The sequence below is a fragment of the Cyanistes caeruleus genome, chromosome 7, assembly GCF_971803275.1.
Source record: "Cyanistes caeruleus chromosome 7, bCyaCae1.hap1.1, whole genome shotgun sequence".
Lineage (NCBI taxonomy): Eukaryota > Metazoa > Chordata > Aves > Passeriformes > Paridae > Cyanistes > Cyanistes caeruleus.
In genome coordinates, this window is record NC_141707.1 from 25331507 (window position 1) to 25357915 (window position 26409).

The window sequence follows — 26409 nt, forward strand, 5'->3', positions numbered from 1 at the left end:
CCAGGAGCTGGAGTATGACTTGTTCTTTTATTCCTAATGTATTCATGCTATGATAAATGCAGTGCAGCCTTTAGAAACCAATGCATTCTGCAGTGCTGATGCACAGAAAATTAATCACAGATTTTGAACTTATGTTCAATAAAATATATTTCATATATAAAACCTGTCAAAGAAAAAGAGAAAATGTGAGTGAGGTATTTTGATAAAATAATTTAAAATCCAACTAGTATGTATCATAATTTATGATGCATAAGTTCTGGTCTTGAGAGTTTTAAATTCATGTTTTGAGAAACTGTTAGCTGTGCCTCTATTATCTTTGTGTAAACATCTATAAATTTTATGGAGCATCTTTCAAAACCACAGTCGTCTAGGTCTGCATGAAAGTACAGGAATTGACAGCAGGAGATTGATACCATATCAGTCAGGGGCTGTAAAACAGGCAGTAATGTTAAAACAACACTGGCCTGTCTTGTTGGTATTCATGGCACTGTCAATTCTTTTGTAATGTGGTCATGCATTTACTTTACTTTTACAATTAACAGCACTTAAACTCACTACTACATGACTTGCATAAGCAGCACTATAGTTTTCAATTTTTTTTGTGCAAAGTATGTTTTGTCTGAGTGTGAAAACTGTATCAATAGTTTCTGTGGGTCCAGGTTGCAGTCTTTAATACAGGGGAAAGCCAAGACAATTACAATGACTGGGGAAAGTGTGTTCCTGTTGGAAGCAGAAAATAGGACTTTGGAACAGTGTGGGGTTTTAGATTCCAAAGTTATATTTTACTCAGTTTGCAAGTGTAAACGACCCAATGAAAATGTAAAATACAAAGGAAAAGGAGGTTCAAGATAAAAATTTTCAAGCACTGTTTTTGATACATATCCAGTATGTACAGATGTGTGAAAATTGTATGAAAGTTTGTAATATCTTGAGTAAGGACTGTTCAAACACAGAGATTAATCTTAGAAAGAACTGTAATAGCTAGAAAGAAAAGTGCTCTGGTATAGCCATGGTGTTAGTTAATTAAGATGTTTTACATCCTGAATACTGATTCAAAGAGACAAACCCATTTATATGATTGATTAGAGATGTCCTGCTGACAGTGTTGGTAGAAATAAATGGACCAGCTAAGGATAAGTAAATGGAGTGAGGAAAATTAGGGTTGTTTTTTTTTTTAGTGAAGAATTAAAAGAGGAAGAGACAGTGTGATCTAATGTTTGTTTAGATATGCATGAGAATATGGGCATATACAGAATACATTCTCTTTTATTCCTTAGGAGGGACATTGGAGGATTAAAAACTGTGAAGAAAAATCTTTTTATATCTGCAAAAAAGCAGGGGAATATAATAGTGTCTCTCCTGAACTAGAATCAAGTTGTCCAGAGGTAAGTGGATTTGTGGTTGTTTTAAAACTATACTAATGATGTAGAGTTATATAGATAACCTCTAAATACAGCTACAGAACATATGGATGCAAATAGAGAGATAATTTTAGTTTTTAATATTAAAGATATGCATGTTTTGCTTGGAAAAATCTCATTGTTTGCTTTTAAAGTATGTAAACTAAATTTTAATGCAAGATTAAAAGCCTTGACAAGATGCCTTTCATGGCTTGTTGTTTCATCAGTGATTGTGACCCAAGTTCCTATTTCTTTCTAGATCAAAAGTGAAGCCCTTTTGTCCACCATCTGTGCAAATAATGGCTGTTATATGATGCCTCACCCCACACATGGTTTTCATACATTGAAATGGAATGTCAGGGTGAAAAACAATCCGTTTCATTGACATGGAGGGTGAACTCTTCCACTTGTACATTAGAGTTCCATTTGCTTTCAAATAGAAATGGGAAGGAGCACAGCTATCTAACTAGGACATTGCAGCATGTTTTCAGGCATTTAGGAGCTGTGTTCTGCTAGTGAAAGGAAACGTGTCAAAGTATGACTTTATTTGCCATCAGTTTCTTTTCACAGTGTGGAAAGAGGAAGCTTGTTGAATTTCTGTTATATTCAAAACTGTGGAGGAAAAAAAAAAATCTCTTTTCTAAGCTGCTTTATTATTTAACTCATTGTCTTCCTTTTTTAATTTACTGTCTTGTTTCTTGGGAAATGAAGAAAGAGTCAGTTCAGTCAAATTGTAAGAAGGTTGAAGCTGAACTGTTTGGAGTCAGATGCAGTCTTTCCCCAGATGTAGAGTGTCCAGATCCAGAGTTCCTGTCATACCATTATGGACATTGCTGCTTGATTCCAGCTTAACATTTCCAGAAGTTGAGGGTGACTGCCTTTATTTAATTTGGACCAATGTATTTCGTCACTGAAGAATTTTGTGTGCTAATAGTGTGAGAAAGGTCTGTCACAGTCCTGACTAGGTGAAAAATGTGCAGAGCATCAAGGTTTTCTTGACAAGCTGTAGTCAGCAGTTTGACAGCACTTCAGCTTCTCAGTCCTGTGCCCCACAGGACTGAGTCTCAAGGCATTGAGACACTGGTCATAATTATTTTGATCTGCTCTGGTAACTTCTACTCAGGATAAATTTCTGCTTCTTGGTGTTTCACACCCTGTAAAAACATCTGCTGAACCCTCTTACAGTCCCTTGGCTTTGATCCTTTTCTTTCTAATGTGAAAAAAAAGGTGCATTCAGTTAATCAAAAGACTGAGAGAGTGTATTATCTGTTTATTCTGTTGCTTATTTAAAACATTTAATCATAAGACCCAGCAGGTAAGCTGCATGAACTCACACCAGCAGAACTTAGACCAGTCCAGGTGGTGTCTTTTGGACGCCTGGGGGTGAATAGGTTGAAATAAAAGACTAATAATGAGATGAAATGAGGCAGGCTGACCACTGACACGGTGTTCTGGCTCACCTGATAGCCACATTTTCAGTGATCTTGAGAGTAACTGCTCTTCAACCATGGTAGGAAAGAAAAGAAACAGAGGGATGCCAGGGATTATCAGACAGAAGGTACAAAAGAGGAACAAGTTTTTAAGCAACTATACAATCATTAATAATCTATAAAATAATGTTCATTTCTTTTAAGGGATGGGAAAGACATGGTGGATATTGTTACAAAATCGACAGTACCCCTCGAAGTTTTGAACATGCTTCCAGTGGTTATTTCTGCCCATCTGCACTTGTATCAGTAACAAACAGGTAGTTAATCCTATTAGAGAGTGTGAAGATGCCTCTAACAAGAGTTACTCTAACTTTATAAAGTGTTGCATGGCAAAAAATATTACCATTGTGAAATAATATTTGCTTGAGATGTGAGCATAATTACTAACATCAGCTAAAATCAATGGAGTGCTTTGCCTTAGTTTATAATTGAAAATAAATTAAGTAAAAAGCAACTGTTAGGCTAATAAACACTTGTAGCAATGTGCACACATGGGCATGCAGAAACCTAAAGAAAATGTGTTCTGCAGGGGTATGTAACATCTTTAAGAAACTTTACTGGTGTACTTGGAAGGTGTACTAAAAAATGAAAAGATATTTATTTTTATAGTGAAAAAATACAAAATTTTAATCCAAATCAATCAATGTTTTAAAAATGTTTCTATTAATGTATTCATTTTATGTGATTTCTCAGCAAATAGGGTAAGGTAGTAAATGTTTGAAAGCAATTGTTGCTGTTTTCCCATGCCTTGTTCTTATTTGCCTCTATTCCAGCTTTAGCAACAGCTTTCTCTGTAGATGTCCAGATGCTTGAGTTTTCTCTGCACTTTATTATTTACCCTTTATGTTTGCCTTCCATTAAAGTTTGATATACTAATAGATAAATTACATAGATAATGTAAGTGTAGCATATTTATTGTTTAAAAAAAATGAAACCTAATCAACCAAAAAACCCCCAAACCCCAAAATATAAGAAGGAAACGTCTGCCCCCTTTAGACCAGGGGGAGTAATCCCCTGCAGTCAGGTAGGAAGGTATTTGAGGGAAACACTGGCTACCCTACATAAGGATTTACATGGATGGGAACTTGCCCTGCCCAGTGGTTTCAGGGCTGTGCAGAGGGGTGTGCAGCACTCAGCTGCAGTGTGACAAAGGTCCCTGCAGGGGGAATAAAGGACAAATTCTTGCAGTTGAGCATTGGCAGCTCAAATGTGGCAGGGAGCTGAGGGCATGCTGCACATCAGTAGAATCATGTCTTCTCTCTTTTTCTGCTTTGTTTTTACTTTTAATTTTTCCACTTCTCAGTGTAGTCAGTTATGATGTTAGTTTCCAGTTCCAGTTAACAGCAGTAGCAAGGAGTAGCAAAAGCATGTTAGTTTAGTGGTTTTGTTTAATTACTGCTGATGTTTGTTGTTCTGGAGTGAAAACTGCAATAACTTCTCAGTTAATGATCCTAAAAGGTTCATTAGATAGTAAGTTGTAGAGGAAGGAGAGTAGACATAAAAAGAGAACACGCAGAGGAAATGAAAATGAAATACAAGTTCTGAGTCACAGTGTTACAGATACATTCAGTTTTTACATTACTGTCATCTTTATATTTAGCCATTCTTTTCAGAGTTTGTAAAATCAGAAAGTTGAATGAGTTCATCGAAGTGGGAAACTTCTTTCCTGTATAATTTTCATAGCTGATTGAATGTGCTCATAAACTGAAACATTCTTGTATAATTCTATACCAATTATATCAGAACTAACTGGACTTAAGTGAAAATTGGATTACTATGCACAACAGTTATAACTTGCAAAAAGGCATCTATCTCTCACATAACTTTAGTGAAGAAACCAAAGAAGAAAAAGGTGATTCTATGTAGTCAGTTCACTGGTGTTTTTAGTCCTTCAGATCTGGTTTCTCAGTGCTGGTTTGTGTATCTGCTGGTTTCAGTAGGACACTTCTGTGCAGAGATTTTTCTTTTCTTTCTTCTGGAGCCTTTTCAAACTCCACTAACTTTTTTCCTTCATCAAGGAGTTCCTTGCTTTCATTTGTGCATCATTAATACATTCTGTCTTTACATCTTGTAAGTCAAACACTGAGGTTATATGATCTGGTTCTAGTGTTTCTTTTATGTGCTCAAGTGCTGAAAAAAATTTTGACTTGTTCTGCAGACTTGTGCCTCAAGCTCCCTACAGCTTTCTGTAAAGAAAATTAAGTACCTCTGTTTTATTTTTCTCTTCTGAGATAATTTAAATAATGTCATGAGAGCTGTTCATTGAAATACCAATTAACCTATTTTATTCTAAAAACTTTTTTCTTGTTTTTTTTTTATTAAGGTTTGAACAAGCTTTTATCAACAGCATGATCCGCAGCATAGCAGAATCGGAGAGAACTTATTTTTGGATAGGATTGCAAGACCTTAACAACACAGGAGAATACTTTTGGCTAAGTCCAGCAGGAAGGAATCTCTCTGTGAGCTACACAAACTGGAACAAGTACCAGCCACGTGAGTAGCATGTTGCTGACTACAGCAGTGGCTTGGAAATGGAAACTGGGGAGTGTTCTCTCTTCTCCACGGCACCAGTGGCTTAGCAGGGACTAAAGAGAGCCAGTCCTTTTCTTCCCTGCCTGGCCAAGAGAGCAGAGAGATAAATTGGCATCTGCTGCTGGCTCCATAACCTGAGGTTTTCCACAGTCAGGCCCTCCTTACAGACACAGCTAATCCCTGAAATTCTTCTTTTCCCATGAGGTGTTTTTCATACATTCCTTTATGAACTTTAATACATCTGTTGTATATATATTTTCTAAAAAAAACCATCAAAAACCAAACTTGATATTTCCTATGCATTTCTTTATTAACTTTTTAAGGGCTTCCTGAGACTCCCAGAAAAAGGTCCTAGAAAAGTAATGAATTTTATTCAGTAATAGTCACCATTTGAAATTTGCATTTTATACGAAAAATAGGGCAGAGGTTGCCAGATACATTTCTGTGAATATCAGCACTGTGTGGAGGTTTCTTCTTCTTCCCCTTTAGTTTGATTTTGTTTGTTTCACAGTAATTCTAAGGAAAATATTCCAAGGAAACAAAAATTGAAAAAATTAAATAGTTATTCAGCCTTTGAAACATAAACCACTAAGAAATACCTGAAAATAGAGACATTATTATAAAGATATTCCATTTCAATAATGGCTCTCTGATTTAAACTCTTTACATTTATTGCTTTATGACTGCATTTTGCCAAAGTAATGTTTTTAGTTGTATTTCTTCTGCATTTTGTGAGAGGAACTCTGTGTCCTGGTCCATTTTACAAGCTCAAGACAGCCAAGAGAGGCTTATAAATTGGCTGCTGACCAAAGAATTTTCTGGTTTTGTTAGTTCATTAAGATTTTATCCAGAAATTCATGTCAATAAAACAGCCACTTGACCAAAAAAATATCACAAAATTCAGATATTTTGTTCTGATATTCAGCATTTATTCTCATGTCTAGGTCATTCTGGAGGATGTGTAGCTATGAGAGGGAAGCACCCCCTTGGTTACTGGGAGGTGAAAAGCTGTAAGAACTTCAAAGCAATGTCATTGTGCAAGCAAAAAGTCAATTCTTATGAAGAACCAGAACTTACTTTTCAAAAATACTCAAGTTCCTGCTATTTTGGATGGGAGTCAGAACCTAATCTGCTCAACTGCTATAAGGTACATGTCATACTTCCTTTGAGTTTTTCTGATTCTACAACAACTTAAGGATGTGCTGTTCCTAAAAGATTTTTGATGAGTCGTTATTTCTTCACTGAACAAACAAAAATTTCCTGTTACCATACTGCACTGCATTTAAAAGTGGGAGAAAGTAATAAGAATCAGAGTTATGCTTGGAACATACTTGGCTTTAGTTTGGAAAAAAATGTGACTAATATTTGATTTTTATGGGTTTCTGAAAAAACTGCTCTGTAAAATGAACTACATTTATGACAATGTTGGTTTTATTGCAGATATTTCACAATGAAAAAGTTCTCATGAGAAGAACATGGGATGAAGCAGAAGCATTATGTCAAGATTTTGGAGCCCATCTTGCTAGTTTCAGCCAAATCTATGAAGAGACATTTTTAAACAATCTACTATATACAATTTTTGATAGGTAAATATATTTTTAACACCAACAAGATTTATCTTAATCGTACTAATCTACAATTTACATTATTCCATCCTCTTTACTACTGTCCAAAGAAGTCCCTACTCTAACCTGAATTTAAAAATGGGTGAAATGCATCAGCAACATTGCAATGTGGTTCTTTTTGAAGATGATCTTTGTGGTAAATGTTCAGCAGCTGTTATTGTCAAGGTGGTATTTTTGTGAGCAACATTCCTCTTTGAAATGGAGATTCAACAATTTTAATCACATTTTAAGTGTTTTCATCTTATGAAACATAATCTAACTTTTAGTATGAAAGCAAGCATTTACTTCAAAGATGCTAAAAAGAAATGTATTATAGAATGATATCTTAAATTCAAGAAGAAATTAATTTGTGTATTTGTACTATTAAAAATTCTTTCTGAAATCTAAAATCTGGGGAAACAGTGCATGAGAAATGTTATTTTCTTTGTTTCTTTGTTACAGAACAGAAGAAAGACAGTTCTGGATTGGATTTAATAAAAGAAATGCACTTTCTGGAGGGACGTGGCAGTGGTCTGACAGAACACCTGTAAATATCTGTTTACTCTGTATTTCAGCAATCTTTCAAGTCATATCTGAGCATACATTGAACCAAGGCAAAGGCTTTTGAATGTGGGCAACTCCTGTCAATCATGTCCAAAAGTTATCAGGTTTCAAAATTATTCAGTTCTTTTTATGAAGAAGTCTGATATAAGATGAGTGAGTTGGACAGAACATTGGGAGAACATGACTATGGACCCTGTTATTTGCATTTTTCCATCATAATTTAGGTGATCCTCTAGTTGTTGCTGTGATATTCCTAAGGTACACATGTCTAAGTCCTTCATTCTTCTCCATGATGAGGTTTTTAAATGCTTCATCTTGGGTTGCCAGTGAAAGAGAATGAATGTGCTGTTTTCAGGTTGTATCTTCGTTTTTGGAGGACAAGTATGTTGAAGATGACTCAAGAAACTGTGGTGTGTTCAAAGTAAACAGAACAGTCTTTCCAGCCCACTGCAATGAAAAGCGTGAATGGATATGCAAAATACCAAAAGGTGAAATGATAATTAACATGCATTGTCTGTTACATCAATTACTTGCAATTCAGTGGAGACAAGGAAAAAAATCTCTAAAAGTCTCCTTTTTAGCCACCTCTGGAGTTCTCACTGGTCTTCTGCATGAAATCATGGCAAAGCCAAATGGGTTATTCCACTTACATTTGTTGTCTAGTTAACAGATCTAATGTGAACAGTCAGTTTAAAAAATATGGTAAAATTACCAGTTACTTAGAAATACTCATTCAAAGTTGTTATTCGTAAAAACTACTGTGAATATTTTTCAGTGAGTATGGCAATTATTTTATTTTATTCCACATTTAATGCCTTTTTATATCCCTGAACAAAAATAGCACTATTCTTAATTATTTTTGGTTTTGTTTGGGTTTATTTGTTTGTTTTTTTCTGCAGGCGTCAAACCAATGAGTCCAGTTTGGTACACAGCTGGTATGAAATATTTTCTTTTTTTCATCTTGAAACAATATAACTTGGAAATACAATTTAAGCTTTTGTTAAGAATAAAATAAGTAAAATATTCTAAGTTGAAAATTTACAGTAAGGATCTCTGTAGGAACTTCTTGTCAGAGATCAAATCTGCCACTGTGGTTTAGGAGCACCAGAGCATCAGATACTGCTTTGGTAGGGTTAAGAAATATTACTAGTAGTAAGGACAGGAGTTTGATAACTGTCCATCATGTTAAAATTGCCCTGCTGTTAAGCCTGGACAACTCTCTTGATATTACTGCAGTCTCAGGGGATAGAGTATTAAGGAAAAAAACCTCACAGTCAATTTTTTGTCACCACAAATTGATATGTTAAATATGGTTCTGCTGTTCCTAGTGGTGTGTTTGTCCTCTGACATGTGGCTGCAGGCAGGCCATGGGGGTAAAAAAAGATGAGACTTGAAATGAGTTTTTTACCCCTGCACAACACTGATTCTTTTGCTTGTTCTCTAGAGCTGCCCTGGTCATATTATCAAGGAGCAGAATATCTTTTCCATGTCAGCCCTGCAGAATGGGAAACCTGTAAGTTTGTCTGTAGCTGGCTTCGTGGTGGATTGGCAGTAATAAACGCTTCTGGTGAACAAACCTTTATTCAAAATAAAATAAGGAAGGTAAGAAAAAATACCCCTTTTAAAAAATAAACCCTCAGGTGTTAACTGGCTATTTTCTGTTGTGTCTTTTAGAGAATCTGTCTGCCTGATGTAACAAAGAGCTTTGAAAATGAGAAATAGCTTCACAAGCAGATGAATTCCCAAGAAACTGAGTCTATTTGCTTTCAGGCGTTCTCAGTAAAAGCAAAATAACGAAAATTTTAAAAATTAATGCAAATAATCTGTCTGCCTTACTGAGGACAAAATTCTACAGCTGTAAGGCAAAAGAATATTGTAGTGTAATCTTTAAAGGAACATCTAGTTCTGGGTAGAAAAGCTCTTGACCCACACTTATTGTGTACAGGCCTTCTCTGCCTTCTGTAACTTGTAAGAGAAAGCATAAATAGAATTGTGTTATACTAATATGGGGTCTTTCAGTTTCCAAAGAATTATGTTTAATTTTTATCTCCTAGTTGAGTAGTTTTATATTAAAGCATGATGAAATAGATTTAAACCAATAGATCATGACAGAAAAAGCTTATGATGAACAGCAACAGAACTGGCTATGTTGTCTTGTCCTCTTCCACATCTACCAGAGACTGTGATGGGATATAATTACTACATTATCTAACTCTGAATATTTATGACTTAAAAAATTATATAAATCAAAATATCTCTTTCTCTCTCTCTATATATATATATCTCCAACTTAGGATCACTAAAAATGGATAATCAAACATGGCTTTAAAGTCATGTTTACTTATATGAGATCTTTTCAAAGTGGATTTATTGTAGAATTAGTGGGTATTTCAAAAGTTTGTGAGCATTCTGCAATGAAAAAGCAAAGTTTAGTCTCTTGACACTGGAAATCAGCTTAAATTCCTAGAAGTTTTGTCTCAGAATACAACATGCACAGCTATTTTAAAGCCTGCTGGGTTTGGCTCAGCATAGCCACGTTTGTCCCTGAGTGATTTCAACTATTTTCCTGTGGAAGTAGGAGTAAGTATAGCAATCACTAAAATAATACTCAGCAGTCCAAATAGACTTTGCATGTGTCATTTGCGAACTTGGTGAAAAATTTCTTAGCATGGAATTTGGAATCACATTTTTCACTATTTCTTTAAAACCTATAATATGTAGGCTGGGTGCTGTGATTAGAAAACTAAACTCAGCAGCCAGGCAATACCAAGTCAGAGAGCATTCCAGAGTCTTCTGTCAGAATGTCTGTTTTCTTCATTTGATATTGCTAAATAAGATGTGAGCTGTAGAAATCCTAACTGTAACTCAAAGGACACAGGCTGGAGTTCAGTCCTTTCTGACAAAAAATAGATGCTTTGAAGACAGAAGGTGGCTTCTCTAGTGTCCTGCACATTCAGAACTTTTTGCTTTTTCTTTTTCCAAAAGCCCCCAAACTGTGACTGAGTGGCTGAACCTGAAGTGAAATCAATTCATACCTTAAGTTAGAATCAACAAAGCAATTACACATGGCTGTTGGAATTGCATTATTTCCATGGCTTTTCAATAATGCTTTGCCTTCTAGAAGCAAAGATCTAGATCCTTTCATGAGAACAGCAATCAATCTGGAAAGCATCTCTAGAAAACTGTGGTATGAACCATACAGAGTTAATAAATCTTCAGAAATCATTTTGGAAACATCAAGGATCAGCGCTGTATTAATGCTTAAAGGAAATACTCGCTATTGTTTAATTTTAGGAATTGGAGAAAACAAATTCTCGTCTAAGATAACAGTCTTTTCAAACCAGATAGGGTGTAAATTCCTAAAACTGTAAATTCCTAGGTTACAGAAGACACATCAGCAATCCTGTGGAAATATGGGAGCTAAATCATGCTCTATTCAAGTGAATAACCTCACTGAAGTTACATGAATTAACATGGGCAGGATTTAGCACCTGTTCTTCCCATTGGAACCCAATGGAGATGCTATTTGAATACACAGTCTGACTTTCGGAGTTTGTTAATGCAATATCTAAATGCATGGCAAAACATTTCTTTTATAGCTGTCGAATAGTGATGTCCACTGGTGGATTGGATTGCACGCAGAAAACCTCAGTGATGAGTTTCGGTAAGAATTCCTGTATGCCACAGCTGCTGTGAGCTGTGCTTGGCATGCCCTGTCCCAGTATGATGGGCCAAAGCAGTTTGGTAACTGAGTGGGATATTCAAGAGACAATTTCAATTTTCGTGTAAATATCATTCAGAATAATATTGCTCTTAGTTTATCTCCACGTTGCAGTATTCCTTCTGACAGGGTTGTAAAAGACATTTGTGTTGACCTTGGTCACAGTGGTTGTTAGTTTACATTCTCTCCTTTTGAGGGTGTAATTTTAGGTAAGGACAGGAAAATATGAAACTTCATTCTTAATATTTCTGTGCAGCTGGACAGATGAATCACCAGTAACATACCAGAACTGGGATGAAGGGAGGGAAAGAGATCTGCAGAAACCAGGGAAAAGATGTGGCTTCATTTCATCCCAAACAGGTTAGTTTTATATTTCCTTTTGCTGCAGTAATTGTAACTTTATTCTGTTATTGGCAAAAGGTTTATAAATTTTTTTTGTTGCTTTTGAGAAACGCAATGTATATTAAAGTCCTGTTCCATGGTTATCATTTACATGACTGCTTCTGTGATTAAGTAAAGAATAGTGAAATATCATTAACATACTCAGAGACTAGGTTTGTAGGTTGTAAAAGTTTATTAATAGTTTCAGCTCTCTAATGTCAAAATACAAAGATTCCAGTGATACTGATACCTCAGTTTTAGTTGGGCATTATGTGGAACAGCAATAATGTTAATGCATTGCTGGTATTCACAGATAGTTTTCTCATAAACAAATGACCCACATGGACTTAGCAACAATTTTTCCTACATCTATAAACTTCTTTCCTCTCAGCACACGACTTTAAATACTCAGGTTTGTACCTCGTTTTTGATCCCATAGCCAATCTGCTGAGGGATTTTTGGGTGCCATAATTTTGGTGCTAGCCTTTCAAACATGGCAAAATTCTATATTCTACTAAGGTGTTAAGAAAAAAAGCCACAGTGCTGCTGGCTTAGTGATTTTCTAATTCATCTCACAGTGTCTGTTTCCTGATGATCTGCAAGTCATGTGATAAAGTAAACATGTGAGGTTCCAAGGAAAATAAAAACAGCAAGCTTTGTATTTGTGAGAAGAGCTGAAAAAGATTTATGCAGCTGCAGTCTTGTAATCCCAGCCTCAAAAGTCAAAACTGAAAAAATGTAAAACCTTCTTTTTTTCCACACATAATCTTGGGAGTTTGATTCATGACTTTTGAATGCTTGAGTTTGCTATTGCCATATTTAGTATCAGATAAAAATAAGAGATGCCCATCCTCCCCCCTCAGCTGGCCAAAAGTGGTGGCTGGCCAAAAATTTGTTGAGTTTCCTGAAAAGTGTGTTTTCCTCCTAAGCAGGTCAGCATTTTTTATCATCACCTGGATCTTGCCAAAAATTTTCAATGTAAGGAAGTCAAACTATTTTATCTGGAAGGCATCTTTTTTCATAATTTATTTTTTAAATATATGATTGTATAGTCATATGTTATGTGACTCAGTGTAGAGAAATTGGTTTTACTTGATAAAATTAAACTGGAAATAAAAGTATGTGCCCATGAACCATCAAATCCACTGTAATGCAGTATGTCCAAATATTCCTAAATATAAATCTCCAATATCTAAGAAAAAAAATCCTTTCCAATTCTCAAACCAGTGCTGAACTGTGATTTTTCTTTTTGCTCAGGGCTCTGGGGTGGTGAAAACTGTACTGTTTCTCTTCCCTGTATTTGTAAACGTGAAATTCCAAAGAAGATAGAGAAAGAGATTCCAAAAGACCCGAACCAAGAAGGAGTATGTCCCAAAGGCTGGTTGCACTTTGGATTCAAAGTAAAACCTTCTTTTATGCTGTTTCATTGTTCAAAATGCATTCCATGTGTAGGGCAGAAATTGTATTTAAGGATTACTTAGTATTTGAAGATTTTCTTGCTTTTTGAAAACAGGGCCTTTAGGTTTATAACCACTGACACAGTGACACCAAGATTTATTGCTGTTAAGTAGCTGCCCACACTTTAAGAAGTTGTCTTAACAAGGTGTTAAAAATTTTACTTTAGTTTCAGAGAGGAAATACTCGTATATGCAAAAGCAATGAAATTGTATTTGTGCTTTTGCCATTAAAAGCCTTCTCCATCCTGTCTTGTCCACATATGACAATTCCAAGTGTCTTTTATGATCTCAGGAGAGGTCTCTAACCCCTTGATGTACTAAATGGATCCCTAATTGCTGCTGTCCTCTGAAACATGCTGTTTCAAATGGGTTTCATTAGGGATAATTATAAGCCAAAGTCTATTTGCAATTGAGGGTCAAAAGGTAACTATTTCATCTGGCTTCTCTTAAGTGCCTGAGTTCTTTACAGCAACACGCATTGAGGTGGCTGAATTTATCCCAGTGCTCACTGCAGTGACTGCAAGGATAAATTTAACCTCAATTGATTGCCTTGAAACAACTGCTTTGAGTGCAATCCAGATCACAGCTGAGAACGAATACTGAGGATCCTGGAGGTGCTCTTGGCAGGAGAGAAACCAGTTTAATATTTAATATTCAATAACAGCGTGTGAAATGTTTCAGTGATCACTCTTAGTGATTGATAAATGACTGGAGGAAAGCAAAGAAAGTAAGTTTGTTTGGTTGGTTTTGTTTTTTGAAACAGTGCTTTTTAATACAAATTCCAAAGGATCCAGAACATCTGAGAAACTGGTACTCTGCACAAGAATTCTGCAGTAACTATGATGGGTCACTTGCTATCCTAGAAGATGAACTGGAGCAAGGTAGAGTGCTGAAAATGTTGTTAAGTAAATAAAATGTCATCTTCATTAGGATGCTGTAGTAAAGTTAAATCTTGGATACAAATTTAGGAAATAAGATTGTTCAGCTCTTACCCACGGTTCCACTGCTTTAAATACATTAACATTTCTCAGTTTGCCAAAATTTAAAGGTTCGCTGAGATATATGACAGGTACATTTTAAGGAATAATTGTAAATTCTTTTATGCTTACCATGATTTAAAAATACTCCCAAAAATGGAATACCCATTTAAATATTTGCAATTTAAAATTTCTACCTTATTATCTCATTTTTATCTTTTAGTAGTACTTAAAATCTTATCTGTAGTATAGCCCCAGGCTGGAAATGTCAGAGAAATGAATGCCAGCACATTTGGAAATATTTATGAACCCTATTCATAAAAAACCTGTAGCTGAATTTCACACACCTGTAAAACCACTTATTTGGATGTGGGAGGAATCTCACTGGCTATTTAGTTGAGAAATCTTCAACTAAAATTGAGAAAAGCTTCTTCAATTGGACTGTATTGTGTTTGGGCTGGTATTAATAGCTAATGGACTATATCTAACCCAATTGAAATTAATCAATTTAACTGAATTTATAGTTAGTTACTAGAAGTGAGTGGCATTTCAGTATCATCTATGTAGCATCATTGATTGGAAATTAACTTTTTCAATGCTTTAGTGTGTTGCAAGAGACTTCATCTATCCCTAAATGCTTACTGGTTTATTTTATTTTGTTTCTGTTTCATTCTCTAGCTTTCATAACAATGAATCTATATGGGTGGAAAACTAGTGTTTGGATAGGTTTCCAGAGTGACGATTATGAAAAACAGTTGAATGAAAATCCTCAAATGTATTCCAACTGGTCACCAGTTGAAGTAGTGGATGTGAGTATTTTCAGGGGGGTTGTGACAAGAAGTTGGTTTTGTCAGTAGAAATCGTGACTTCCATATGACAGGGCCAAAGCTGTTACAGCAGTTTAGGCTGCCCTTAATTTTTGCAACTTCAAAGAACTGTGTGCAGATTTATAGGCACAACTAGAAATAACAAACAAGGCACCATCAAGACAGAAATTCATGTAATTTGTGGCTCTACTCACATTCTCTTGCAGCTGGTTTTAAAAAGCAAAGTTGGAATCATGTGGTTAGTATTAGATGCTTGGTCTGAGCAAAGCTTAGGAACAAGATTATGAATTTCCTACTTTAATACCTTATTTTACAATATGTTAGTCCAAATTGGGGTTAGCATTTTGGTTTGTTAACTGAAAGCTTGTGACTTTTAAATTATGAGGTTATTGTTTCAAATTGTATTTATGGGGCTGTTCATTGTTCTACCTAAATATTTGTTACAGAAATTTTGAGGTAATTATTCTCTTGAATTCGATGTCATAATTACACATTGTTTTACATGGTGTATTTTTAAATTAATGTAAGGTTTTGTGTTGATTGCAGAGACAGCATTTTAACATTCAAGATCAACTTCCACTGTGTACATTGGTATCAAATAACCCTAGTTTTTATTTTACGGGGAAATGGTACTTAGAAAACTGTCAGAAAAATTATGGGTTTGTCTGCCAAAAGACTCAGGGTAAGGTTTTGTCTTACTTCTGTTCTCTTTTCTTACTATGTGAAATTCATCTTTGTTTTTTTATCTTTGTATTTTTATTTTTAGAGATACTTTTCATAAGTGTTTCTAAAACAAGGAACATAAAAGATTTCTAAGACAGTTTGCAATTTAGACTAGCTCTACACTATTTAATAAATCAGTACTTGGGATGTAGAAGTAATTGCTAAAAAATATTCTGTTATTCTGTTCTTATATTCTGTTGTTTTCCTCCTAACTTCGAGCATTCTGTAGTGTATCTTTGAATTATAAATAGAGATGAAATTTCATATTTTCTCTCATGGCTGCAGAGTAACCACACAAAATTACAAAAGGCTGAACTGAGGGTGATTTTGATGACAGTATGGTTTAGGATGGGGGGTTGTAACTTGTAGTGTTAGATCAGAAGAGACTCTAGGAAATGTGCTTTTCTGAACAGTGTGAACCCTACTGGCTTATTGAATAGAGCTTGGCTTCTCTTTCCTACTACCACACTTCTCTAATTCTGGTACCACAGAGTTCCCTTGCCAGAAGCATGAAGTGTTGGGGAGGAACGTGGTTCTTCGTGTTTCCTCATTCCACCTTCCTTTACTGTGGGGGTGGTTTTGCAGGGCTCAGCTCTATATTATATTATCACCCCTAGATTTAACCCTAAAATAAAGAGACAGCACTCTGTTGCTGCTGCCTGAGGGGCAGGTGGGGAGGCACAGACAGTTGGGAATGAGAACAAGTACCAACTTTGGGCAGTGCTTAGGTGTGACTCAGGCAAAGCATAGCTGGAGTTTACATCATTTATTGGGAACTACAGTTGTGGAAGGGCTGGAGTGATCCTGTGCACAGTGCAGAAAAAACAAATAAATGTGCTATCCTGCTGGTTTGTTTAAGTTACATCCCAAACGTTTGTACTTTAACCCCTTGCTGCTGCTTGAGATGGATGGAGAAAGTGTGGAAAGGCAGGAAGGAAAACAGTTGCCTTATGGCGGCTGGGATTCTGGCAAGGATTTGGGCTGCAGTGGGTGCTCAGGATCCTACCCACGTTTCCCAGCTGTGTCACTGAAAATCAGGAATAAAACTCTCCAGCACTGTAATTTCAGTATTAGAAAGCTGCATTACTTTATTTTGGCGCCAGGCGTGCAGGGAATATCTCCTCCTATTCCATGCCCTGCAGCCAGCCAACAGACTAGTTGAAATCTGTGAAACTTATACATATTCATTACATTTCCCCAAACTCATACATATATGCTAAATGTTCCTGTGAATTCTTTTGCATATTTAAATCACTTCTTGGAGCTTATTTACATTAGAGTAGGGGTCTTTTGAGGGTCTCTGGTGGCCATTTGGGGAACATCCCATTCTGCTAATTATCCTTTTTTTGGTCACAGCCCTCCAAAAAAGTTTCCTTTCTTGGAATGAATCCCAGTGGTGTGGGCTGGTCGAGATATACCTTCATATCAGCGTTGCTCAGGCCCACAGTCTTTAAGATGACCACTTGCACACGATAACACAGGACTGAGAACTGTCTAAGCTAAAGGAATTCACAAGACTTCAACGCTCTTTGTTACAATGGAAGATTTTCCCAGCAGGGAGATGAATCTGAGAGTGGCCCAAGGGCCTGGTCGTGGTGCAGCTCAGCCCTGCCCCATGCACAGCAGAGGCCACCTGGGTTAAATGGACCTCTCCAGTGGGACACCCATGGCACTATCCCAAACTATCAGGCAGTTCAGCTTGCTAATTCAGCAGAAGGCTTCCCTATATTTTTTTTCACCTCCTGCTTTATTTATTTATTTTTGTTTAATTAAAGTCATTTTCCACAGCTTTTTTGTGCTGTGTCAGCTTTGTGCAGGGTCAGGCAAACACCAGACCAAAGAATTTGCAGCGGGAAGAGCAGAGAAGCAAGAAAGGGAGTAGTGAGACAGCCTCTTGCTGGCAGTAGTGAACTGCTAAATTTGTTCAAGTGTCCAAACAGATGTGTCAGTTCCTGGAAAGATGAGCTGGTGCTTTTCTTCTGCCATCCTGCCTGCATTCATTCCATTTCCCCTTTTTCAAATTATTTTCTGAAGGAAACTAAAATGAAAGAAAGCAGCAGGGGATTTGAACTGAGCTCTGATCTCTCAGTGATGCTTGACTTATTGTGTGAGTGATTTACAGCATTTTCTGCCTTTTTTAAAGCAGTCACACACACTGAAAGTTGAAACAAATCAGGGTGCTTCAGTTAGCTCAAGAACACAACTTTTTCTTGCTTAGAAATTTCTAATTTTAAATGGTTTGTGAATGACAGGTAATAAATTAATTTACTATTTTAAGATGTTTGTTATCACTCCTCCTCCTCTCTTAGTCATAAAGGGAACCAAGTCTAAAAACATTGTACCCCGTAGCAAAGCAACCACTTCATCTTGTAATCATGCAGAAACTTTACAGTGAGAAATAATTAATGCAAACTGACAAGCAGGATCAAAACTGTAGCATTTTTTGAAGGACACTGGAAGCATTCACACACATTAGCAAAGGCATTTCCCTCCTGTAAGAGAGTGAGTGAAGCAGCATCACAGACTGAGCTGGGGTGAGATGGTCTCTGTCTTCTGCTTTTTTTATCATGGAAGTCTCTCTGTCTTAAAGCTAGGAACCCTGCTTCTACCTTTCATTGTTTTGGATGTTGCTGTGTTAATTCATCATCAAAAAGATTTAAGTTACAATGCAGAGAGGATTTCTGTTTAAGTGCCACTCTGATCTTCCCACGTTGGCTCATGGACATTAAAGATGAGCTCAAGAGGCTCCCATGTACTTTGTTAGCCTATTGGCTGTATCACTTATTTGAGGCTAGGTCTTATGATGTAAGCTGATTATGGAAATTATTAATAATAATAGCTCAGTAAAGGGGTAATCTAATTTACATGCAAGGTATCTGGGGATAAAAACACTCTGCAGCCCATTGCTACTGGACATTTGGGATACGCCCAGATCCCAGGTGATTTCTTACTGATCAGTCAGTGGAATTAACCTCATTCAGATTTGGGGTTTTTTTTAATACGTTAAACTCAGTCATTCCTGTAATGAGTTTTGTAATAGAATTCCAGATATTGTTCTAGTAGTCATTGTCTTTTTCTTTTTTAAATTTCACAGTGCCTTCCTAAAACCAAGGACTTTGCAATTTTTTAATGTGTTTGTAACGATAGTTCTGATTTTTTTAGGAGCTGCTCAGCTGTGATCAAGTTGCCTGTTTTAAAAATAAGTTCTTTATTTCTGTTTATAACAGACACATCCAGACATGTTATCAATGCATCTGATACGTATCCTGTGCCAGATACTTTAGAATATGGAAACAGAATGTATAAACTAATAAGTGGGAATTTTACATGGTCCTCAGCTTTGCAAGCCTGCATGGCAAACAGTGGGGAGCTGGTGAGCATTACAGACCAGTACCACCAGGCTTTCCTCACTGTCATCGTCCATCGCCTGGGATACAACCACTGGATCGGGCTCTTCACTTCCGACGTACGTACCAGACGCCCCGGCTGGGAGCGCGATGCTGCAAAGGGCATTTCCCAGTAACAAGATCGTGAGCTGTGTCATTGATTTGAAGTCACGGAAAGTTTGCATCTGGAAATGAAACCCTGGAAAATTTGAGCTTTAAATTTACCTTATTTCGGTTTTTTGTGGTTTTGGGTTTTTTCCTTTTAACATAATGTGTAAGTCCAGCGAGAGCCAGTTTGGTACAACAACTGCTGAAAATTAAAAGCCATAGGAAACTTTTAAAAACATGGGGGGAAAAAAATCTCTTGTAATGTTGACATTGAAATTTAGTTGTTTCATTTGTAGTAGCCCAATGGCCCAAATAACTGCTTGCTGAAAACAGAAAATAAGATGTAGTTTGTATTCTCCCAAAAGTGAGTTGGGAGGATCCTTGGCTCTGCCTTTTGTTGATCCTTGCTGGGCCTTTAGAAAATTAAGATACTCTGGTGAGGATGCCACCACAAGAAGATTAACTCATGTGGGGCTAAAGTGTATCAGAAAGATAACCAAAATTTGTTTTGGCAGAACGGGCTTAACTTTGAATGGTCAGATGGGACCAGATCTTTGTTTACCTTCTGGGAAGATGACGAGTCCCGGGCCTTTGGCAGCTGTGTTTACATTGATACTTCAGGGCACTGGAAAAGCGCAAATTGTGAACAATTTCTGCAAGGAGCAGTTTGCCATGTGCCACCTAGTAAGTCAGTCAAAGTTTATATTAAATCTTTGCATCTGCAAATGTGTGTGCTGACAGTGGAAATATGTGAAAGGAGGTTAATTGGTTTGAGGTTAAACAATGTTAAGCAAGGCTGACTATTACTTAAAATGGAAGTATATTTCTCTGTGTTTCCTATTTGTGAAACCATTTTTTTCCCAATAAAATATTGAAATCAGGTCTGATCTGTAGGAGAATGGAAAGAGAACTTTCATAATAGAAAAGAAACAGGAAAATTACTCTCTCTCTTCAGTGAACACTATATTATCTGTGAAAAATGAGGTTTGCTAATCACCTAGCTTGAAGGGAAATAAATCCAGTTTGCTGAAATTAACTGTGGGATGGGAGAAGGGAAGCACTTAGAGCAAAGTAAAAAATTAATCATATCTTTGCTGATGAACACATCAAAGATTGTGGATTTTTTTTTAGTAAAGGTAAGAATATTTTTATGTATCCTAAAATATGTTGTGTTTCCTGCAATGCTCTGTCAGTCACCTGGGCTGTAGTTAAATCCAGGATTCAGGTCTGGAATTGCATTGAGTGCCAGACTGCAGGGTCATTTGACAGCATCCATTTCTTCAAATAGTTCCCATTTAGCAGTGTTGATCACCTCCTCCCCTGATTAGCTCATATCCTCCTCTGCACATCACTATCAGTTAGATTGTCCTGATCCTGCTGTTATAATCCAGCAAGGTTTTTGGTCAGAAATAAAACCAGCTGTACTCATTTAATATAAATATATGCAACCGCTAGATTTTGACTTTGAAAAAATAGAGGCATAACACAATAAGATGCTTATTAGCATTACTCCAAAACAGTGTGTGGAATGTTATATTTATGTGTATTTTGTTGTGCCAATAAAGCTGTGCTGTTACTTCTATCACAGAAAAGAAACTCAATTCCTATAAAGGCTTATGTTCAGAAAAAACTGTACCCTGGATCAAATTCAAAAACAGTTGCTACAGCTTTTCCACAGTTCTGCAGGGCATGAGTTTTGATACAGCATATGAGGTCTGCAAAAATCAAGGTAAGTGATTATTTTGTAGCTACCAAATGTCATTGTGATATCTTAAATCAATATTTATTTTCTGAAATGACTGAAATCATGGCATATGTTTTCTCTGCTTCAAGATAACAATAGTGGAACTCATAAGCCAACTATGAAATTGGAGGCAGCATGCATCAAAAAAATGTTCCTTTCCTTGTGAAAATACTGGTTTCTCCAATAAAACATGAACATTTTTCTCTTAAAATTTATTCTAAAGTCATTTGAGAATAGTTTTGTATTTGCTTGAGCATTTTTACATTAATTACACATTTAAGAACTTAGAATGTATAACCAGACTTTTCAAGCTCTTCAAGTAAGATTCATAATGTTAACTTTTTTAAATACAATCTTACATTTTAATGCCATGGATTGCTTGAAAATTTGTTCTGTGTTTAATTTGAAGGATCAAATCTTCTGACTATTCAAGATGAAGATGAAAATGCCTTCATTTTGGAGGAGTTACACAGTTTTGGTTATTCTGTACAGATGGTTTGGTTGAACATTCTGCTTGTTACAGACAGTAAGTCTGGGGAAGAATAGAACTGCATGTAAAATCTGGTTTGGGTTTTGGCTATTTTCCAGAAACTGTTTCCAATAACCACTTTTCAAAATGCTTTTATCTTTTGAGATTTTGTTCACTGATTTGTGCCTGTCCATGATGTAGTAAAACCAGTGAGACTTTCTGCAATGGTTACCAGTATTTTGAATAGTCAATATGCATGCATGCATGCATGTAAATGCCTTTTTTCCTTCTTAAAGATTCACCACAGACTGTTTTCTGGGTTAACTATCTAAGATGGTTTTAAATCCTTCAAGAAAAAAAAAAGTAATACAGCGGCCAAATAGACAAAATCCTGGTGTTCTGTAACACTGTATTTTCCATGTGAGGGTAAATCTAACAGAAACAGAAATATTTCTCAAAATACTATTCCATTTTGTAATAATTTTCAACTTCTGCCCATAGATGAGACAATCTCCTGGTTTGATGGTTCTCCATTTAATTATTCTAACTGGGGCATCAGAGAGCCTGAATTTGATCATCTCAAAGGGAATTTCTGCATCAGCTTGAGGACCACAGATGGAGTCTGGCAATTATCTCCATGCAGAGAAAAAATGGGTTTTATATGTAAAATGGATGCAGGTATGTGCCTCTGTAAAAGAAGGCAATTCTGTCCTTACAACATTGTGTTACTTGTTCCTGGTTGCTTGCTCACATGGTATTAATTTTCATTTAATTAATTCTGTCCCTTGGCATTGGAGAAAAAAATACCTCTAAAAGCCCCAGGCACCTGGGGTGAGCTCTGTTTGGGGAACCTGGGCAGCCACTGCCAAGTGCAGGAGCCTTCCTGTGGCATCAGGGTGACCTGCACAGCCCCAGCTGGGAGGGCAGGTCCAGCCTGGGAGAGCTGTGCAGGCACCACAGCAGTAGGAACACTGGTGTCAGAGAGAGCCCAAGTGTTTCCAGAGCCCAAACAAAACCCCTCAGCCACTGCTAGACCCACTAACCTAACTGTTCTGCCTCTGCATGGGTACTGTTCATGAATTTGTACTTTAAAAAGTGGGTAAATACTGCTGCTCATCCTTGCACAAAGGCCAATTAATATATTCCATCAAATTAAAGGGATTTTAAATAACGTGCTAGGTTATGTTTAGCTTGGCCAGTTGGAATAACATTGACATGAGTCAAATTAAACAAAGAACAGCCTATTCTTGTTGGTTTTAGGAAGACTGTCTTCTCAGTACCCATTTTAAAGTGAATATACATAATAACCTCTGTGAGTAATTTTGTGACTGTTCTGGGTTTATTTCAGATATTGATACGACAGAATCCTCTGAAAAAGGTAAACTCTACTTTTTTATAAGGAATAATACACATTTTGAGCTGATATTTTGTGAGATAATATTTTTCACTGTTAAACCTGTAACTTGAAATGTGTGACATTTAAGGAGTAGTAACATTTTCCTTAAAACAGCTATATGTTTATATTTAGTTAGAATTAATTATAATGGTAGCTATGTTTCCTTAATAACAAGTTCTGTTCTTCCCTTTCAGCATCATACAGTGGGCTTGTAGCTCTGGCTGTTCTTGTGACTTTGGTGATGTTGGCTGCCATTTCCCTTTTCCTGTGGTGCCTGCACAAAGAGAATAACCAACTCTTCCGCAGGATACTGTGGGTCAGAAATGCCTATTTGCCACAGATTAATGCTGACAGTCCTGCTCTGGAAGAAAGCATCCTCATTTCTGACTTTGAGAGAAGTGAGAACAATTAATTAATCAGAAGTAGCAAGTGGTCTTGTCTTCTGTGTGAAACTTCACAACCTCCAGTGGTTTTCTCGTTCTCAGGAGTCCCTCAGGTGCCCATACCCTGAGAAACCCTCATGACCATCAGTATCAATGCAGGAGGAGCTCCCTACCCTGGAGAGCATTTGTGGCAGGAAGAGGGGAGGATGCAAGACAGAGCCATGGAGAAATTTTCTTCTCTGGGTCAAGCCAGGAGCTGGAATTACTCAGAGACCATAAACCTCCAGCCACTCACTTGGAGCAGTCATGTTTGAGGTCCTAGAGCAGAGGGCATTTTCATGCAGCTTTTTCCTTTGGGAATGTTTGAGCCTTTGTGTTTTGTTTTTATACTTTCCAGGACCTGCTTATGAGCTGGCATTAAAATTTGGCTTTGAATTTAGGAACTCTGAAATATATTACAAAGATTATGGGGAAGACTTTTTTGTTTGTTTGTTTTGTTTTGTTTTTTCTTTTTTCTGGCAAAATGAACAGTTATTTTTTCTGCAAAATGAGCAGTTATTTTTCAGATAATAGATTATTGCCACATTGATTTCCAAGCTTGCAGGAAGATGAAGTCACTCTTGACTTGAGACTGCCAGAATTTTGGTAGTTTGGCTGTGATGCCTAATTCATGTTATAAAATAAATTAGTCTAGAGATATAATGATTTATGTTCTTTTTCATCCTGAACTTATTATATTCGTTTGAGATGCATCCAGCATCCTATTGAAGATTTAGCTATGTCATCTCTCACCTAGATTATTTCAGACATGAAATCCCATCAGCTTTATTAAAAACCTTTTTGGGCAATATCTGTTTGAAGAAAAAAAACCCTTTTATAAATCTTTCTGAAGGTATGGAGCAAATGGCTTTACTGTTCACCTGGAGTGTTGCTGGGAGCAATATTCAGGGACACTATGCTGAGACCTTGCTCTCCAAAGCTAAGGGCTTTGTGGCCTTGGGGGAGCCACACTGCTGTTCCCAAAGAGTTCTAATCCTCCAACCCCATGTAGCAGATGCTTTTCCTTTCAGTGTTTATACCAAGGTGCTAAGAAAGAAGATGAATTTTGCTGACCCGTTGTTCTGCAGGATGGTTGTGAAGGAGCCAGCTCTCTGCTGTCTCAGTTGCAGCAGCCCAGGACAGAAATGTTTACTGTCCCTGGGATTCCCACCACCCCAACCTGTCCTCCACCCATCTCTCCAAAAACACCTGGGAGCTTTTCAGGGATTTCATTTTTTATTTTTATTGCACAGTGGAAAAACAAACGTTTATTGATGGTTACTTCACAGTGGATTTAGTGTCATTTCCACCATCTCTAAAAGCTGCTGCAATGGGCTGCATTTGTTGTTTTGCTTCTCAGTTTCCTTGTTTTAAGGTGACTCATTCTAAAAATTATGCAGGAACCCTGAGATGGAGGTATGTTCCTCAGACTTAAGCAAGCAGCTAAGGCAAACTGAAATGTTTTCGTACAATATTTTTGCACATGCACAGGAATGTATGACTGCCTTTTAGTCAGATTTCACATGGCCAAAAATTGTCTGTTCGTGCCATAATTTTGTTTAGAGCTATTTTTTAAAATTATTTCGTTCATAGAATATTTCTGTGCTGGTTAACAGAACTGGTTTACTCTTTTTGATGACTTTTAAAGTTGTAGCTATCACAAGTCTTAATCTGAAATTTTTATATCATATAAAATATAAATAGCTTTTCTGTGTACATTCTGCCTACCAGTTTGACCCCATACATTAGTCTTCAGTAAAATTTTTTAAGTTTTGGTTTAGTCCTCTATATTTATCTATTGGACTGTTTTTATTTGCAGTCCACTATTAGAGTTTGTGGACTGCAACTTTTGAGTAAAATTGCCAGATAATCTGTTGTTTATATGTATTAACTGTGATAGCTTTTTACCGCCAAAAGAAAAGAAAAAAGAGCTTATGACCTCTTCTTTCTCCATGACTGTTTTACCTATAAAAACTACAGCTAGAGGAACTTAAACCAACAAACTCCATTCATCACATTCACTGAGAAATGTATAAATGTTGCTTTCTTACATTATAGCAAGCAGAATACCATGCAGGGTGATTTTTTTTGCAAGAGTAAGCTGTGTCATCTCTGAGGACATGTATTTATCAGGCTACAATGCTGTTGATAGTTATACAGACTCTGTTAAGATTTTGATGTGGTTAATGAGGTTGCATTTTTTCACAAAACTGGACATAGATGTTTTATCAATTTCCCTTGAGGTATGTTTTATTCCTAAAAAAGTACCTGAAGGGTAATGGCATAATCAGTAAACCTAACCTCAGAATAGCGATTGTTGATTAATGTTGATGTAGATGAACTTGTGTTAAAGAAAAAAAAAAAAGTTCAAGCAGTGTTTTTTTCCTACTTTAAAATAGTTTTGAAGGAGCAGATCTTTAGATATTTATTTTTAAATCTTTCATCATTTAACTTTTTGTAACTGCATATATTATTCACTCAAGAATGTAATCAATGATTGCTTTCTAGTCTTCCTTCTAGATTTTGTTATCAATGGCTTTCAATCGTTTTCCCTTAATCAGAGGTCTCCTATAGTATCCCTGATCAGAGTATGTGGTAACTGTGTTTTTACTGCTGACCTTGATGACATTGGTGAGAGTCACTGTATTATTTCAACTGGAAAATTAAAGTAAGTGTCCGTGCTGTAATTTTTCTTGAATCTTTCCCCAGCTCTACTAAAAAGAGAGGCTCTACTGTCTCATAAGAGCAGTGCCCAGGCTTTGCACTGGCTCATCCTGTGTGATGGCTCCAGCCTCCTTTCAGGCTGTGTGACTGGACCTCACCTGGGCACTGCACACGATCTCCACACACAGGGTGGCCTGAGCATTTCCCAGGGCACGGATGAGGATGCCCCAGAACGTGTTTGCAAGAGGTGCTGGAAGGAGGTGGGAGCCAGAGCACTAACAGTAAGCATGGTGGATGGAATCATGGCATTAATTTACAGATACTCTCCCAGCCTATTCCCTGCAGTAGTGAGCTGAGGCCACCAGGAATGAGTGATGGGTTGGAGGAATTTTCCTGCTGAACTGTGGAGGGTGTGTTGTGTGGGAGCCTATTTGTAGCTGCCACAAATGAGGTAGAGATGTATGGACTGCAGCACAGCAGCTTCCATGGATAACACTGACATGCTTTGTGTGTTCAAGGACTGGGTTCAACAGGGCCTGAATGG

The 26409-nt window shown here is 36.8% G+C and overlaps 1 protein-coding gene across 1 annotated transcript in view; it reads left to right on the forward strand.

Annotated features, from left to right (window-relative positions):
* Nucleotides 1-25888, forward strand: part of PLA2R1 (phospholipase A2 receptor 1) — a 37747-nt gene extending 11859 nt beyond the window's left edge. Inside the window, exons 9-30 of the mRNA XM_086896669.1 lie at nucleotides 1278-1385; nucleotides 3035-3147; nucleotides 5214-5383; nucleotides 6367-6569; nucleotides 6863-7008; nucleotides 7489-7573; nucleotides 7946-8078; nucleotides 8490-8525; nucleotides 9035-9192; nucleotides 11190-11254; nucleotides 11568-11671; nucleotides 12950-13092; nucleotides 13913-14030; nucleotides 14805-14935; nucleotides 15500-15635; nucleotides 18904-19142; nucleotides 19686-19854; nucleotides 20759-20899; nucleotides 21324-21440; nucleotides 21885-22061; nucleotides 22732-22761; nucleotides 22974-25888. Of these exons, the coding sequence (XP_086752795.1) occupies nucleotides 1278-1385; nucleotides 3035-3147; nucleotides 5214-5383; nucleotides 6367-6569; nucleotides 6863-7008; nucleotides 7489-7573; nucleotides 7946-8078; nucleotides 8490-8525; nucleotides 9035-9192; nucleotides 11190-11254; nucleotides 11568-11671; nucleotides 12950-13092; nucleotides 13913-14030; nucleotides 14805-14935; nucleotides 15500-15635; nucleotides 18904-19142; nucleotides 19686-19854; nucleotides 20759-20899; nucleotides 21324-21440; nucleotides 21885-22061; nucleotides 22732-22761; nucleotides 22974-23191 (2940 nt within the window). The 3' untranslated portion in view covers nucleotides 23192-25888. The remainder of the gene's footprint in view (nucleotides 1-1277; nucleotides 1386-3034; nucleotides 3148-5213; nucleotides 5384-6366; nucleotides 6570-6862; nucleotides 7009-7488; nucleotides 7574-7945; nucleotides 8079-8489; nucleotides 8526-9034; nucleotides 9193-11189; nucleotides 11255-11567; nucleotides 11672-12949; nucleotides 13093-13912; nucleotides 14031-14804; nucleotides 14936-15499; nucleotides 15636-18903; nucleotides 19143-19685; nucleotides 19855-20758; nucleotides 20900-21323; nucleotides 21441-21884; nucleotides 22062-22731; nucleotides 22762-22973) is intronic.
* The last annotated feature ends 521 nt before the right edge of the window (nucleotides 25889-26409 follow it).